Genomic DNA, 17,621 nt, shown 5'->3' on the forward strand with positions numbered 1-17,621 from the left:
AGGGGGCTTCTCCGTTGCTAGAAAGTCTTTCGTTCAGTCTCTGGAGACAGGCCGAGGGCTGCACTCGACGTTGGGGACTGATTAGGTACCGCTCTCCAGGCAGCTGGGAGCCTGGGAAAAAAGCAGTAATCAAGCCACAGAACTCTCCCCAAAGAGCATTTCATATGTAGATGCACCACAGACACAAAATGGGGCCAGGAGCCAGGTAGCAGAGAGAGGCCGCGGCCGCGCGCAGGAGTGAACGTGTAGCCTGAGTCGGGGCGCGCGGGAGGCGAACACTTCGACCCTCAGAAAAAGAGCAACAGCAAAGAGGCAGGTCAACTTGATACTTTTTTTATTGCAATAAAAGAGCATTTTCCTCCATCTCAAACCGCCCGAGGCGTAAGATTGGGTTCCCACCCTTTCCTCGGACTTCCCCCAACCAATTCAGAGTCTTTCGAAGCTCCTTCCGCCGTCCAGGGGCTGGACTGCTGAGATGCGACCAGGGGACCCGCTGCTTCACTCCAGCAGGGGAGGGACGCGGCAGAACTCGCCCCCTTAATCCCGGGGAGACCAAGCGCCCAGCCGAGCCGACTGGGCGGGGCATAGGGGCGGGCTCTGCTCATCGGGGGCGGAGCAAGGCAACCCCTTCTGCGCTACTATTGGCTGCAAGCCCCGGACTGGCGGGTGCACGTCACGGGCCGGGCCCACCCCCTTGGCAATGTCTTCAGCCTGCTGCACTCCTAACTTAAGCATTTATTCCACTGGGATAGAAGCGGCAGGAGCAGCGTTAGCACCGGCGAACCATGGCTGGGATTTTTTATTTCCTCCTCTTTTCGTTTCTGTTTGGGATTTGCGACGCTGTCACCGGTTCCAGGGTGTATCCCGCGAATGAAGGTAAGAACGGGGCGGCCTTTCTGCGGTCTGGGACAGAGAGGCGAAGATCGGCGGGTGAATGGTCCCCGGGAGCGCGAGGCCGGAGGGTGCAGGGGGATCCCGGCGCGAGCGGTCGCCTTGACTCCGGAGAAAGGGGTCTGGAGCGACGGGAACCGCGAAGGGAAGGCGGGGAGCGGCCGGGCAGCCTGCCTCGGGGCGGTGACCCGTGCGTGTGGCGAGGTTGCCCAAGTTTGTAGCGAAAGGACAAAGTTTATCGGCATCCACCGGCGAGGGCAGCCCGAGGTGCCCCGAGGGGATGCATGGGAGACAACGCCAAGAAAACAAATAAATAAATAAATTTTGTGGACCTACTCCTACCGCCACTTACCCACTCAGCCCAGGTCGAGGGGGAACGGAAACCTGGAGGTCCCTGAGGGTATGGTGGTGCTCTCGGGTTCTTGCGAAAGCTTTGCGAGCTCTGGTTTCTGCAAAGTTTCCCGAGCCCTGCGCTTCCCGGGACCTGGCTGCCGGGCCTCCGCCGCGCAGCGGTCGTGGCGCCGCTCGCCGGTCGCCGGTGACCTGATTTGATTGCTAGCACCCGGCGTCAGATACCTTTCTCCCAGCCGGGCCCCCGTGCCGTCGGGGTGCGATTGCTGGCCTAGGGGACACCAAGCTCCTCATGTCACCCCGCAGACCTTGGGAACCCGCTGGCAAGCTGAACGTACTCGAGTTTTAGCTTTTTGCCCCTACAACTGTACACCGGGTTAGTTTGAAGGGAACGTGCCGGACCAACTGGATCAGTGTAGGTGCTCAGTTTTATGTGCGTCTGTTTGGACATGCTGGAGGGCTGTGTGTGTGTGTGTCTGTGTCGGGGAGGTGGGGGTTTATCATTTAGTTTCTGATGATCTCAGAGAAAGGCGAGTTGCGTGTGCGTGTGGGTATGCGCGCGCGCGCGCGCGCATATGGGTGTCTGTGGGTGCGCGGGTGTCCGCGTCGACGCGGACAATTGTGTGCCTGTGCTCGAGTGCCCCGATTGTGTGCGCTTATGTTCCGGCGATGCTCGCGCTCGAGCCTGCGCGCAACTGGCTCGCCGACTCCTTCACCTCCCCACCCTCCCCCATCCATCCATCCATCCATCCATCCATCCATCCATCCATCCATCCATCCGACTGTCCATCTCTCCAGGATCCGTGCATCCATTCCCGTACAATCTATCATTTTCCCTGTTCCGAAGGAGGGAGCCAAAAACCAACTTAGCCTTGGCTGGGCGGGCGGTGCCAAGAGCTCGCCGGACGCAACCTCCCAGAGATTCACACACCTGCCGGCAGACAAGGCTTGGGAGGAAAGAGGCGCTCTGTCACCCTTTCGATCTCCTCTCTCCTACCGACGTGGGCCATCTCGGTCCCTGCTGCCCCTCGGTCCCTGGGGTCGTTCCTCTGAGCAGTATCGTGGATCCCGCGTTCTCCTGACTACTTCGCACTCTTGTTAGGACGTCCCCCAAGACCTCTCTGCAGCAAACGCAGAGATTTTTTCCTTTTTTCCCCTTGTTTTTTCTTTGGGGAGCCCTAGACAAAAAAGGCGGTGATGGAGCTGTAGGCTGATGTAGAAAGGAGGGGGGTCAACCCCTCTCCGACCCCTCCTCCCCCTTAAAAATTAATTCATTTTGTTGCTTTTTATTCCCATCACGTTTTCTTTTCTCCCTTTTACCCTCCCTTTCTACTCCCTTCCTTTTTTTGTAAATTGGGTCTTATTGTTCCCTTTGTGTCCCTAATCCACCTTACATAAATCCAAATGGATGTAGCGGGCTTTTCTCTAGAGACCAAGAGGAGAGAAGGGGGGGGCGCAACTCCGGGCGGGAGCGACCCAGGGAAGGCTCTACATTTTAAAATAATTAACAGAACCTAGGAATTCAGGTTTCTCGGGAAAATCAGGAGAAAGAGGCTCATTTTTAACTACTTTGACGTCGGGGTGAAATGAGAGGAGAGGTGGGCAGAATTCAGGGGCCGGGGGGCGATACTGAGAGTTGGGGTGCGCACGAGCAAGGGTGAAGGTTTCCCATTTCCCACCCCTCCCCCAGCCTGAAGAGCCAGCCTCCCTGATCAAATTAATAACCCAGTGGTTCCTTTGAGATGGGCCTTTCGACCCCCAGGCCTGCAGATCTCGGTGGGAAAGACAATGTGGAGAGTTTAGGAATTCATTGCGTCGTTTTCAATGTTCTCGGTGCCTAGGACTGTTCCAGCGTGGGCGGGGTGCGACCGTCGTATAGCCGCCCTCCCGGTCCCCCCAAGCTGGGATGCATACTCTTAGGTGTAGCACAAGCATACTAAATCTATTAGGCAGTCCTCCATAACTAAAATTTAAACCAGTGATTTCCTCTTGGGGGAAGGAGTCTCCGATTGTCTTCAAAAAGGCCAAATAGAATACTTAAGTGTATTTGCATTCTAATTCCACACGTCTGCCATTTCCCCCTTCTGAAACTTTGATATTTAAAAAAGCAGCGGATACCACATCCAGGGCCTATTTATTTGGTGGTGGAGGAAAAAAAAAAAAAATGGTAGGGGAGAGAGCCTTTTCATGACCCTTTTGAGTACTCTCTGATAGAATTCACTTGTGGCTCTGTCACCATGATGATGAGTTATGCGGTCATCTGAAACTTGCAAAAACAAATAACTCTAGTAGATACCAGACAGAGATGAATGCAGATTTTGCTTGGGAGTGTAACTGCCCTACATAGATATATTTATTTTTTGAATTGTACTTGAGATTCTCAATTCATCCTTTTTAGAAAAAGAATCAACTGAGTCCTGGGATGGAATTTTAAATGCTAAGCAAGTTAAATAAATAAGAACCTGCAGATTTAAAGAGGGGAGAAGATCGAGTGAGTAATGATTATTTACATAAGTGAGACCGGGTTTAGGTTTTGATCAGAGTTGGATATGCACACCCTCGGCACATATGGAAACGCTCAGGCAAATGGTTTTTTGTAGTATTGGCTTTTTGCAATTGGAAATTAATCTATTTTTCTTTGGTTTTTTGCAGTTACTTTACTGGATTCCAGATCTGTTCAGGGAGAACTTGGGTGGATAGCAAGCCCTCTGGAAGGAGGGGTAAGTTCCGAATTGCTCTCTGATCCACAGGGTAAAAAGGAGTGATTAGCAACTTTCTGAGAGTCCTAATGGTGTGATTCTTGTTGATTGTGGCCGGGGGTCAGATTTCCGCCATGGCCTATGAAGTGAATTACGCTTTGTTGGAGAAATCCTATACTCCCTTTGGATAGCTCTGTCATGGAAGAACTGGAATCCAAAAGGGGTTTCCAAACTAGGAGATTGGTGGAGGCATTGCCTTAGATGCCTATTTAAGACTAAAACACCAACAAGAAATACGATCTGGGGACCAAATTCGTATTTATGCCTATTGCAGTGATAGCCATGAAGTCCTGACAGGGTTAATTTTAGAGCAATTGTTCTATTTCCAGAGGAGGAAAATGAATAAATAAAAATACCAGGGAGAGAACATTTCTAATTGTACCAGGAGCAGGTTTAGTTCTGTGTGTGAGCAGCGGGGGGCTCTGTAACTTGCTATGACAATCTTAAATCAGCTGCTTTTCGCTTGCACGCTGAGAGGAAGCCTTACAAACTTGTACCAAGGGCAACATCTATGCAGAAAAAAAAAAAAAGCCCCAAGTTTGGCATTGTTGTTACTAAATATGAAAGTATTTGGAATCTTGGATCTTTGGGGACTGGGGAGGCTGGATTATAGCGTATGAGAGGGCATCACTGTTCATTTCTTCTTGAATTTGCCATGAGAATAGAATTAGGTCAATAGCCACATTCTCCTACCCCATCCTCCCCCCTTAATAATAGGTCAGAATGAATCAGCTTTGGAAAGATCAGTACAATGTGTAACTCTGGCATCTGCCAAACTGAAACTCTCAAATCCTTTAAAAATTAAGCATATCATCCTACCTTTACTTGATAGTCTACGACTGAGCCATTTGATTAAAAGCGGTGGGGGTGAAAGATTAGGAGTCTTTATCAGGCAAAAATTGTAATGCCAGCACCCAGTACCGCGCTCCACACCTGGCCATTGAATAAACAATAAAGGATTGAAAAAAAATAAAGATTCACAGAAACTGTTATAGAAGATGGGCTTCAAAAATAAGACAAGGCAAGAATGGAAAATTTTAGGCTTTTTCCAAAGCAAGTCTTGTCATCCATTTGAAATAAAATGGAGATTGTCCTGCCTTCCTGTTTTTCTGCCTGAACTTGACTGAAGTTGGTTGGGTCTCTGCTGAAAAATTCTAGTCTGCCCTCAAAACCATTTTTTTTTAAAGGGAGGGAGAATGATTGGCAGGTCTCTGGCAGTGTAGACAGGCTGTATTCACCGCTGATTGCAGGCAATTGCCCTCATCCTTTGAATGCGAAGAAAGGTACAGCTTTATCTTGTGAGAGTCAGACTCTTGTTAATCCTATACCCTGGAAAGGTCATTGATTCAAGGAGGCTTTCCCATGCTACACCAGAGGTATTGCTCTGTAGGCCGAATGTATTAGAACTGCTGGCAAAACTGAGGATGGAAGGTATCAGTACTTGCATTAAAAAAATTAATGAGCCTTATTTTTCTTATTGGCTGTTCCCAAGTTTGAAGAGAGGATACGTCTAGTATGATTTTGGACCTGACTTGTTACACTAAATATACATGTGACCTATTGAAAAGCAAGGAGTAACACATTTTCAAGTACAGTTCATGGTCTATCTAGTTTCTGGGAAGCTTTTATTGCAACTTAATACGCTACAGACATCTCCCTCCCCCCACCCCAGCTCCCAGAGAACTGTTGAAAGAGCACCTGGTCACTTTTTCTAGACACAAAACTTCTTTTGGTTGTCTCCATGCCCCTTAAAAAAAAAAAAAAATACCGTGCATAGCTGACTGTACACAACCCAGAACCTTTTATGGGCAGAATGTGGACTTCTGAATATAGAATGTATTCCTTCCCTTTCCTTAAATACCATGTGTGTAATGTTTTAAATATTGTTAGGAAACATAAAAAATGAAATTTTATTTGTGTATAATAGAATTAGTCCTTCCAAACTACATAGTAGCCATTGAGAAATTATGTGCCAAATTATAAAGTTTAATTAATTTCTAGATTTTGTAATAAAGAAGACTTTGGGGCCTAGAATGAAGGGGTAAATTGGATATCTAACAAGTAGGGGGTGGATTGGCTTTAAAAAAGTCTTTCTGAGTATACAAGCATATTTGAATCTTTGGATTATTCTGAAATCTCTACTTATTGTTAGAACAGTTCACATCTTTCTTGGCTGGAAATTTGAGATTATAATTTTGCCGAATAATGACATTTATTTGTTTGTTGTTGTTGTTATTTTTAAAAAGAAAAAGAAACCTTATGTGACAATACCACCAGGTCAAAAATGAATTGTAGTCACTGTTCTTTCATTTTGCCATCAGAACAGCTAAGCAGAACTTGAAAATAATGGAAAGTGATGGTTTCTGATGGCAACATTGTAGCAAAAACCTAATTTCTTTTCAGTGTTCATTTAAAGGAGTATACTGAGTTTCTGACACTGATTGTAAAATGCAAAACTAAGGGGAGATTTGTCCTTGTTCTGCTGAATTGATCAATGTGTTTAGACAATTAAGTTCGGGCTGGAAAATTCGAATTAGACCTGAATTATGTGTATGAACTGTGGAGATATCCCTATGTGCTTTCATTTACATTGATAAATGTGTTTTTCCATATTTCCTTTGTTCTGAGATGAGAAGCATGCTGAGTAGGTTTTTTTGAAGGTGGGGATCTATTTTTGGATTTACATGAATTTCCCCCAAATAAGTAAATTACTGGTGATTTATTGCTTAGTGGATAAAAAGAAATTTTAATCACCACAGGGCACTTAACTCTCCCAGTTCTAAAACTTTCATAATGGTGGCAGATGAAAGGGATACAGAATTTTATGCATTATGACCCTTCACATAGTAACATTTCCATCCATTGATAGTTTTCCAATGCACAGATGGGAAACCTGTTAAAAGATATGTTATGATTCTGTGTACTTCATTGGCTTGAATGGAGCTTTAAGTATAGCTATTACAGAATACAAATTTTTTTTAAACTATCTTTTTTCTTCTAATTATATTCATGTGTTAGATACTTAAGCTGATTTATACCAGATCTATATAAAGGAACTACTGTAGATATTAACGAAGAATTGGAGGCTGTCTATCAGTCTGGTAGGAGCCCCAAATTATCTTGCTGCTTTTAGGATTATTTTAAAAGCCACAGCGAGAATGAAACTACAACGCTAGTCACAGTGAATTTTGCTGAACTCAGATTATCCCACTATGAGAGTCTCTATGTTAGGAAGTAGATTGAAAGAAAACCCTACTATCCTTCTTTAATTTTCTTGGGCTTTGACTCATAAATACCACTTACTGTTTTATTCTCGATATCCACAGTCTATTTAGAAGCAATGCACGTGTGCATTCGTGTTTACTTTGTTTTAAAAATAAGAACAGTATACAAACTTTTTGACTGAATACATGTTCTTGAAAAGTGTTCTACCATTATAAATGACAGTGTATTTGAGAAATCTAACCATAAAGTTTACTCTCTGTCTTCCCAGGATTACCAAAACCAAAATGGTGAGATTTTCTTTACCCCTTTAAAGAGTAGTGACATCGCCAAAAAAAAAAAAAATAGACTTTTTTTTTTAGGTATTAGAGAGCAGAGTTCTGACAGGAGCACCACTGATTGACTGATAACTGTCTTCCTTTGGCAGACTCTGCACTTCCTGCTCTTAATTTGCAGGTCTCTGCTCAGTTGTTGAAACAATACACATACTAGTTTTTTCATTTATGAGTAAGTTCGAACTGTTGTCACTTGAACCTGTAGCAGTTGTAATAGGTGAATTTGAGGTTGTTAGACCACCACGAACGAGGAACTGCTGAGAACTCAAAAGCAATCAATTCAGCAAAGCCTCTGGATCTGAGGCAAAAGAGTGAAAATTAAAATACTTTCCCAATATAATATCACCTTGGTGAGGAATTAGTGCTGGGTAGCTTTCTTTCTTACTGCAACAAAAATCATCACTGTGCTATGAGGGTAAAATAGAACTGATAAGTCACGGTGTGATGAAATGTTTGTAATCGATGCATTTCCTTTGGATCTTTGCAGTGGGAGGAAGTGAGTATTATGGATGAAAAAAATACGCCAATCCGAACCTACCAAGTGTGCAATGTGATGGAGCCCAGCCAGAATAATTGGCTGCGAACTGATTGGATCACCCGAGAAGGGGCTCAGAGGGTGTACATTGAGATCAAGTTCACCTTGAGGGACTGCAACAGTCTTCCGGGTGTCATGGGCACTTGCAAGGAGACGTTTAACCTGTACTACTATGAATCAGACAACGACAAGGAGCGTTTTATCCGAGAGAGCCAGTTTGCCAAAATTGACACCATCGCCGCCGACGAGAGCTTCACCCAAGTGGACATTGGCGACCGGATCATGAAGCTGAACACGGAAATCCGGGATGTAGGGCCATTGAGCAAAAAGGGGTTCTATCTGGCGTTTCAGGATGTGGGGGCCTGCATCGCCTTGGTTTCGGTCCGAGTGTTCTACAAGAAGTGTCCGCTCACCGTTCGCAATCTGGCTCAGTTTCCGGACACCATCACAGGGGCCGATACATCTTCCCTGGTGGAAGTTCGAGGCTCCTGTGTCAACAACTCAGAAGAGAAGGATGTGCCAAAAATGTACTGCGGGGCAGATGGTGAATGGCTGGTACCCATTGGCAACTGCCTATGCCATGCCGGGCATGAAGAGCGGAATGGAGAATGCCAAGGTAAGGAGAGCCATCTTGTACTTTTCATTAGGGCTGAGTGCACATAATTAAATCAGAGATGAGACTAAATGGAGTAAAGCCAGTAATTAGCAGCCCCTGTGGGATGTGGTGGGACAGAGGGGTCTAATGAGTAAGTGCTACAGCTCCAGGTGGCAAAGCTAAGACGATTCTAATACTGACAAAATAAATGATGCTGCTGTAATCAGCAGAAGGCCAAACATTTGCTAACAGGCACTTAGATCTGAACCGGCTTGATGTGCCCTCTGAAATGTAAATGAACAAGCTGAAGAAAGGCCCTGATTGATCCTTGCTTAAAGAGGGCCGACACATTTTCGAACCATGGTTCTCCTGTCCGTAAACATCTCTCCTCGTGTGGATGTGTACATGAATGATTTAAAGGTGGAATTAGGATTTGTTGTTCCAGTTTCCTCCTGCTGATTAAAATTGAGCTGTGCGAGGAAAGTCCAGTTTTTCCTGCCTTGTGGACCAGTGTAGACATGGCCCAGCAAAGTGGAGTGGCAAGGTTTCAAGTGCCTTATGTTCCACTGAGCACCCATTGATAGGGTTTCCAAGTGAAATGAATCTTGATGAAAGACCTCTTGATTTCCCTGAGGAGGTGACAAAGAGCTAGGAAGAGTCTTCTTATTCGATCTGTGGTCAGAGGCAATAGTAAATTGTAATCCATTTTGATTATTGAGTTTCTGAAGAAATCCAGATTTTTTTATCATGTTAATTACTATTTATCATATTACTAAGGTGACTTTTTTTTTTTTTCCCTCTCACCTAAAGTCCTGTGTCTGCAATTCCCTCTTCCCTTATTTCGCCTTTCTGGGGAGTTTGCAAACTTGTCTTCTTTATAGCAGCTTTGTGTTTGAGGAAGGATTGGGAGTAATCCATATTTATATGGATTGCTCATGTCATGTGTGGATTAAGGCTTAAAAAAAAAGCAGTTATTCCAAGATTTTAATTTTTGCTTGGTATTTATTTTCAGTGGTTATTAATAGTCTGCTGCTGCCAGTCTTATTATGGTTACTACTAAAGCGTGTAACTCTTGGTCCCATCTCTGGAACAGATCAGATTAATCTTTTCTCAGGGTAATTGTTGAACTGTAGACTGCATTGCCACATGGTTCATCTGATTTGGCGATTAAAGAGCCCGAAATAACTGACTGCCAAACAATTTGTCTGGCATTTCAACCATCTTAATGACAGGGTGGGATTAACTATGGAGCAATCCACTTGACTGATTGGAAATCAACAGTTATAACCTAAAGAAAGTTGCATTTGGGGTAGTTTGGTGTTATAGAGTTATGCATTTCTCCTTTCAGAGTTCATAAGTGTCATTCTTGATCTGCTATAGTTATTTCTAGGCATAGCTAACAATGACTGTCTTTTAACTGCATTGAAAAGTAAAACAGAATAAAGGCTGGCAACCTTTTCTGTTGACCTAGAGTCAGAAGGTAAACTTGTGAACTTGAAAATTTAAAGGTTGGAATTTCAAGGGTTTTTTTGTTTTGTTTTGTTTTTACAAAGGTTGATTTCTTGCCATTTTGTTAACTCTTGACTTGGCAACTACTAGCTAAGCTGTACCAAATGGAAACCCTGAAGTAGATTCTGGTATTAACATTAGAAAATACGTGAGTGCATTGTTACTGGCACTGAAATTACAATCATCATAGCAGGAAGAGTGAAATGAATAGGGCAGTGACATTGCATCACATTTTAGAGTAAATTATTCTGCCTTTTTGATTTTTGTAAGACAGGACTTGCACATCTTTACATTTCAAGATTCTTATATATATTTAAACACACACACACACATTGTCTTCCATTTCTTGCTCAAATGTTCATGCTTCTGGCATTAGTACATTTCTCTGTATCTAACGTCATTGATTTCCAATTGTCACAGAGCCCAGTAACTCATACGTTGCTGCACAGTGAGACTCCTTGACATTTTTACAACCCAAATGAGAAGGAAAAGAGAAAAAGATGGAGGGGGAAGTGAATGTAAAGGCAATTGAACATGGTAGTGGTTGGCTTTATGGAAATAACCTTGGGAATCCAGTTCATCATCATGTGGTCCATGGAAAGGGTGAGGCTTCATGTTTTAGGTCCAGTCCGTTTCTGAGCAAACTGTTCCTAACACAAGGCGAGATATTTAATGGAAGGGGAAGGTCGATTAAGCTATTTTTGAGAATCTTTGTTCTCTGCACTCTTGCTACCCAGGTATTTTCTTTGCTACTTGTAAAATGATTAAATCTTTCAAGAAGACACTTTTTGCACAAAACCTTGCACTTTGCTTGTATTTAAGACTACCAGGTAAGAATCTCTGATGAATTTAGGGAGGAAGAAAAAACTTGAATGACAACAATTCTAAAGTTCCAAATTTGAGTGAGAATTTTTAGGGATAACTCAAGACTGTAAACATCTTAAGAGTAATGAAAATGGTTTCCTCCATCCGTGCCATCATTACTGGAGTATCAGGATTATCTAGGAAGAGCAGAAAGAACATCAACACAAGGAAATGTGTCTCAGTTTGGTCACTTAGCTGCAAGACCTTGAGCATTTCTTAAGCCCTCTGAGCCTTGGTTTGTTCATCTATAAAATGGGTTGATAATAATTGTACTTAGCTTAGAGACTTGCTATGAGGACACAGTGATGTCAAATTAGTAAAAATCACCTTTTAGATCATAAAGCATTAATCTGATGTTAATGCTAACATTTCCTTTATCACTCAGCTCTGACCAAGGTCATAGCTGTTGAATTTTAAGGTTGTTGAGTTAAAATGGTAAAAGGGAAGTCCATCTTACAACCGCTCTTAGAAGTCAAGGACAAAGATAGGAAGCATTGCCTTTGCCCTAACAAAGAATAACATTCATTTGAAAATGATATTTGGAGAGTGTCATTTTTTTCCCCTCCCCTACAGGAAAGAGAACTTTCTTCTGAGTGAAAGAAAAGTGATTTGGAAGTGGGACAAGAAAGACCAGGGCGTAAAGGGAGCTTAAGAAAGGATATAAAGGAGAATGGGCAAGTCTTCAGAACTCTGGCTGCAGGTTCCTCCCCAATTGTCTTTTCAATGGGTCTGCTGTGGCAGGACAAATAGAAGAACAGGTGAAAGGTCACCTACTTCCTCATCCATCTTCCTTGGGGTCTGGGAGGTCAGAGTGAAGATTGATTAAGATCTTAAATGTTTGACAAAAGATCCTTGGGCAAAAATGGCCAGGGCGGGTGGGGGCCTGGGGTGTGCTGTTGTTTGCATCTAACCCTGGTCATCGGCTGGAGTCCTCAAGGGACCTTGGGGACAGGACTACACTTCCTCTTGGAGTTCTTACCTCCAAGCAGCACATGCAAATGCAGGCGGAGGTGAGTGGCCGCGTCAAAAGTGTCAAGAGCGGCAGGGTGATGGCGGGCATTGCCTTCTGAAGCAGCTGCAAGTTCATTCTGCCCTTGAATACCATTTTCTGAAATGCTCTGGCTCGGTCTCAGCAGGACAAAAAAGAGTGTGAGCCACTCATTTGTCTTCTCCAGGGGAATGTCTGCCTGGTGTTAGCAGTAGTTTGAACTTGCCTAGTGATTGGGTGCAGCGGCTAAGTAACTGTGCTAGTTAGTAGGAAAAAGGAAACAAAATTCTCCTGAGACATGTCCCCCCCACCCCCGGGAGGGAATGTTCCAGATGTTTTACAGGGTTGTTTTATTACCTCAGAAATATTAAGCAGGAGGAAGAGAGGAAAAGATTCTTTATTAACTTATTCTTTGCTTAAATAAAGAGCTGAACAATGAAAGGGAAGTCACAGGTTTACTCTTTGTGAAAGATTAATACGCAATATTTTCAGAGAGCATGGATAAAAATAATACTAATGAAAAGAAAACATTCTTATGGAGTCACTTAAGGCCAAATAATGCTAGGTAGGAATTAAACCTTGCTGAAATACATAATTTTGCTGTAAATTGTTTGGGGTCCTCTATATCTAGGACCTATATTATATATCATTACATATATGATACCTTCATATCAGCGAAAGGTATCTTATTAAAAGCTCTTTTGAGAAAGAACGATACAGAAATGCTTTGATGGCTGTAAAATAGTTCCCATCTGGGCTCTGAAAAGAGGGAGAGGGCTGTGTTTAGACAAAAATTATTACTTTGTTTTCCTAATGTATTATAGAAGGACCGGAGGAGAACGCAGTACGGGAAAGGAAGCATTTAAAATATAGTTCAGAAAGATACTGTTATATCCTTTCCACTTCTGAAATTTTTCTTCTACCTTTGAATCATGTCTTTAAGAATCAATTGCTCAAGTCACATGGCTGCTTTTATCTCTGGCTTTGAAGCATGGCTGTGATCATTGAAAGACACGATTCTTTACATCTGAGAAGAGCAGGGTTTAATTATTGTCCTTTTCCCGTTATACTTTTTTATTTTCCCTTCTACGTGTGACCAGGCTTCTTTTGTGAGTGTGAATCAGGCAATGGTCTCTATTTGGGATTCACCAAAGCACCACGTAGGAATTACCTCAGGGATGTTTGAATCCGATATTTAAGATTTGATGATTTATTTTAATCTGACTGAACTTCCTTGTACATTTCAAAAATGAATTAAGACACAATTATTCTGTTAAGACTTGAGTCTTTAGGAGAAAGACAGATTAAATGGCTTTTCAGTTACTACAGCGCGAAACAGAGGTGGTCATGATACGTGTTTGACTTTCACATCGTTGAATTTTAATACTTAGGTTTTTGGGGGGCAATTTTTTTTGCATTTAATTAATGAATTTAACATCACCAAAGAACTGTATGCTTCAGACTCTTACTCCAACTTATTTCTGAGTTCCCACTCTTTATGATTTGGTAGATAATGCAAATACATCTATATTCATGTATTTTAAAATATTATAGAAATGGAATCATCTTCTTGTCATCTTGTTTTTAAGATGCTTGACTGTTTGTCATGGACATCACTCCATATTAGAGAATATAACTTTTTTTCATCCTTCATAATTGATAATTAATATTCTGTAGTATGAATAGATCATACTTTAGTTTTTTTCCTTGTTGGTTGATAGTTAGGGTGTCTTAGTTTTTCCTGGTAATATTTTTAAGCAAACACTTTAATTTGTAAATCATACATGTACATTTTTTAAAAATTTGGATTAGCCTTGCTTTGTTATTTTTCTGGCTTTACCTTGGACAAGTGAATTTAGTAAAACTTCTTGACTATGAGCATGGATGTGGAGGAGGTCAGTCTAGGATAACCAGACAAGTAACACCACTGACAATTAAGGAACACAGTGGAGTCTCATTAAATGTTCATTGAATGAATGAATAAATAAATGCATAAGGTATTGTGGCCTGTTTCATATTAAACATTTATTTGGTGGAGTAGTGTTTCATGGAGTCAACATGCTATATCAGAATCTTTGCATGTGACTCACGTATTATGAGGTCCTTTTTTGTAATTCCTACTTCAGTTGGGTCTTAACTATTTTCATCATGTTTATGAACCATCTCTATGACCTGAATGTTCAAAAATCTCTGCAGCCCACGAGTTAACATAGTTATTAGCACAAAAGGGCTAAGAGCTGCCTTTGAAGTTGGAGACTTGAGTTTAGTTTCTAGGTGTGCCGCTTAACCAGGTGTGCAATCATGGTCACTAACTTAACCTCCCCAACCTCAAGTTTACATCTGCAGATTGCTGACAATGGTATGTTATTACGTATGATACACACATATCAGCATGCGTGTACAAAGGGTTTAGCACAGTGCCTAGAATGATTAAGCACTAATGAAGTAGAAAACGTTATTGTTAATTTTATTGTTGTTCGATAGAAATATGGTGACAGTATGGGCTATTAGGTCATTGTCTGTCCAACAGTGGAAACCGGTTTAGGGTTTGAAGTAGATTTTTTTGGCGGGGGGAGAGGTGAGGGCAGTGGTGACATATGCAAGGGTGTAGGGGATGGTATGAAATGGCTGTTCTTATCTGCATTGATCAAATCCTCTGTTCTCCAGCCTACTGCAGTGATTCTCAAAGTGTGTTCCAGCTGGGTTCCCCAAGACCCTTTCATGTGGTCTGCAAGGTCAAAACTTTCATACTGATATGTCATTCGCCTTTTCCCTCCCCTTTTCTCATGAATGGAGTTTTCCAGAGGCTACCTGATACGTGATAGCTCATCTCATCAAATTGAATAGAGAAGCAAGTACGAGAATCCAGCTGTCCTTTGTTAAGCCAGGCATTTAACGATGTCACTCTTCTCACTAATTTTGTTTTAGAAAATAATGTTTTTCATTAAAACATATTGTGTTAACATGTAATGGGTTTATTATCGATACTTTTAAATAAGTTCCTCTCAGTTTCAATTTCTAAGGGTAAATATTGGTAGCTTTAACCCACATAAACAAAAGCACGTTGGCATCCTCAGTTGTTTCTAAGAGTGTGTAAAAGGGTCATGAGACCAAAAAGTTTGAGAACCGCTGCACTGGTCCATCAGCTTTTTGTTTTTCTGGCAGGTACAGAGAGTGTACTTCTGTCTTCTGTAGACACTTTAAAGTTAAAGTGTTAAAGTTTAAAGTTAAAGTAAAATAAGAAAGCTCTGGAAACTTTCAGAATCTGGGAGATTTAGGTAGCTTAGGAGAATGACATTTATTCAACCCTTTAGATGTTTCTATAAAATTAGGCAACAATTTGTAGCCCTTAGCTTTTTAAAAACGGTTTATCTGTGTCCAATAACATGCCTCAGTGCTCTCTTAAGTTTTACTGTGCTTGTGAGAAGGAATGATTAAAGAAGGCCTCAGCTGGCCCCTGGACCCTGAGAGACTGTATCTTTTTCACTTAGGGCCTAAAACCTCTCTCACTGTGTCCCCTTCCAGCTGGTACCTCTGAGCTATTTTGGGGGGAGGAGAGCAGGTGAGGTCATTGGGTCCCATGATCTGGAGGGTAATGAATAGTCCCATGACTAAATGGACATTTTATGAATATTCAGAGTCTATTTGGGCTTCTGGGGAAACAAGCGGGTTGGTACCGCTGACAACTCCCTTTGGAGACACGGAGCGTTTTCTGCGTGAATGCGGGTCGTCAGCTGTCCGCCTAGGGTTGCTTTTGCCGGCAGCAGATTCCTCATTTGCATATTCTGTATGCGCCCTCATGCAAAACAGCACACCCATTTCCCCCTTTCACAAAGGCTAGAGGGCTTCCTTTGGAAACTCCAGCCAAAATCTCCTTCTGTTTATGCAGAACCCAATGATTTAGACACCATGCAAATTAATTCGGTTTTGATTTGAATGCTTCCAGAGATTGGGGGTGTAGGCGGAGAATGGGGTATTTGCACAGGGCCCTTTTTGTACACAACTCCGCACCCTCCCCGCTCCCCCACGACCCAGTGTGTCTGGTTGTCACTCCCCGGGCCCCTTGCCCCATGCAAAACAACCCACGGTCCCGCTGCTCTTTTTTTTTTTTTTTTTTTTTTTGCGGTACGCGGACCTCTCACTGTTGTGGCCTCTCCCGTTGCGGAGCACAGGCTCCGGACGCGCAGGCTCAGCGGCCATGGCTCACGGGCCCAGCCGCTCCGCGGCACGTGGAATCTTCCCGGACCGGGGCACGAACCCGTGTGCCCTGCATCGGCAGGCGGACTCTCAACCACTGCGCCACCAGGGAAGCCCCCGCTGCTCATTTTACTGTGACCTTTGGAAAGGAACCTAGTCTTGGTGAATCCCTTGGCTTGTGTGTTTAGTGACAGTTTCAGCTGGAATCTTGCTGTTCTTTCTGAGGAGAGAGGAGATGGCACTATTCAGATTATGCTAGGAATGTTTAGAAGTGGCCCAACAAAGGGCTTAAAACATTGTCAAGTAAAAGATAAAATTCTTGGAGAAAGATTTGTTAAGGTCTCAGGAAATTCCAAAAGTAGGCTTTAGGTCACTAGTGGGCTGGAACCTATTCACTCATTCAACAAATAGAAACTGAAAGCGTATAATGTACAAATCACCATTGGTATTTTCATTGTGTTAGTGTCCTTTATCTATGAATGAACACAACCATCTTCATACCTAGAATCATGATTAAAATCTCTTACTTTCACTTATGTCCCAGATAAATTTCTTTCAAAGGCGTAGTAACTATAATTCTGTTCCTTATTCTATATGTATATTTGCTTTGGGTTGAATATTGCCTTTTGAATTCCTGTCTTCCCATCCCACCCAGTGTCTCCAAATTGACTTAACCTTTGCTTTATTCCTTTAGAATGGTAATGCGAGCACACTTATATTTAACCCAACAAACTTCACTTTCCGCTTGAAAACAGCACTGTCTTCAGAAGGCCGTGATCATATGTATTCTATAAACTAGAAGAAGAGGACCGAGCATGAAATGTTTTTGAAGTTCAATTAGTTTTGAGTTCGCACTGATTCACAGGGCAGCATAGGCAGACTTTGCAGTGTAATTAGGCGGAAGGGCTGGGTCAGCTAAAACAACATCGAAATGTAGAAGAGCTTCGGTTTAGCTCCACGTGGCCTGACAGAATTTGATGATGCTGTTCAAAGTCGATTTGGGATGGATTATTAGGATTAAAGAACACCAGAAGGCTCTGTACTTGGTATAGTCTCTCGTGTCATTAGTGGATGAGAAAATTCAGCTGCTTCTCTGGCTCTTGTTTCGAAGAATGGATTTAAACAGACCCACACTTCTCAAACGTGATCTTACTAACCTCTTCTTAATAAGTTACAGATCTCCAATTGCTCAGAATCCTGAAAGTACCATTTGAAGTAAGTTGATTGATAATTATCATTTCCCCTACGTGTACAGATACTTGCCACAGCAGTGCAAAGCTATGGTACAGTTTCTTAATTACCCAGATAATCCTGTTTGCTTGTATTTTTAAACTATGAAGTGCTGGGTAATTATTCAATTCTTAATAGAAGGCAA

The 17,621-nt window shown here is 42.8% G+C and overlaps 1 protein-coding gene across 2 annotated transcripts in view; it reads left to right on the top strand.

Moving 5' to 3' along the window:
* The first annotated feature begins 785 nt into the window (after positions 1-785).
* The window catches only part of EPHA4 (EPH receptor A4), a 143,432-nt gene continuing 126,596 nt past the window's right edge, over positions 786-17,621 (top strand). For both annotated transcript variants that reach the window (XM_060016042.1, XM_060016043.1), the window contains exons 1-3: positions 786-876; positions 3,895-3,962; positions 8,046-8,709. In XM_060016042.1, the coding sequence (XP_059872025.1) occupies positions 786-876; positions 3,895-3,962; positions 8,046-8,709 (823 nt within the window). The remainder of the gene's footprint in view (positions 877-3,894; positions 3,963-8,045; positions 8,710-17,621) is intronic.

Source organism: Delphinus delphis, chromosome 7 (genome assembly GCF_949987515.2).
Source record: "Delphinus delphis chromosome 7, mDelDel1.2, whole genome shotgun sequence".
Classification (NCBI taxonomy): Eukaryota; Metazoa; Chordata; class Mammalia; order Artiodactyla; family Delphinidae; genus Delphinus; species Delphinus delphis.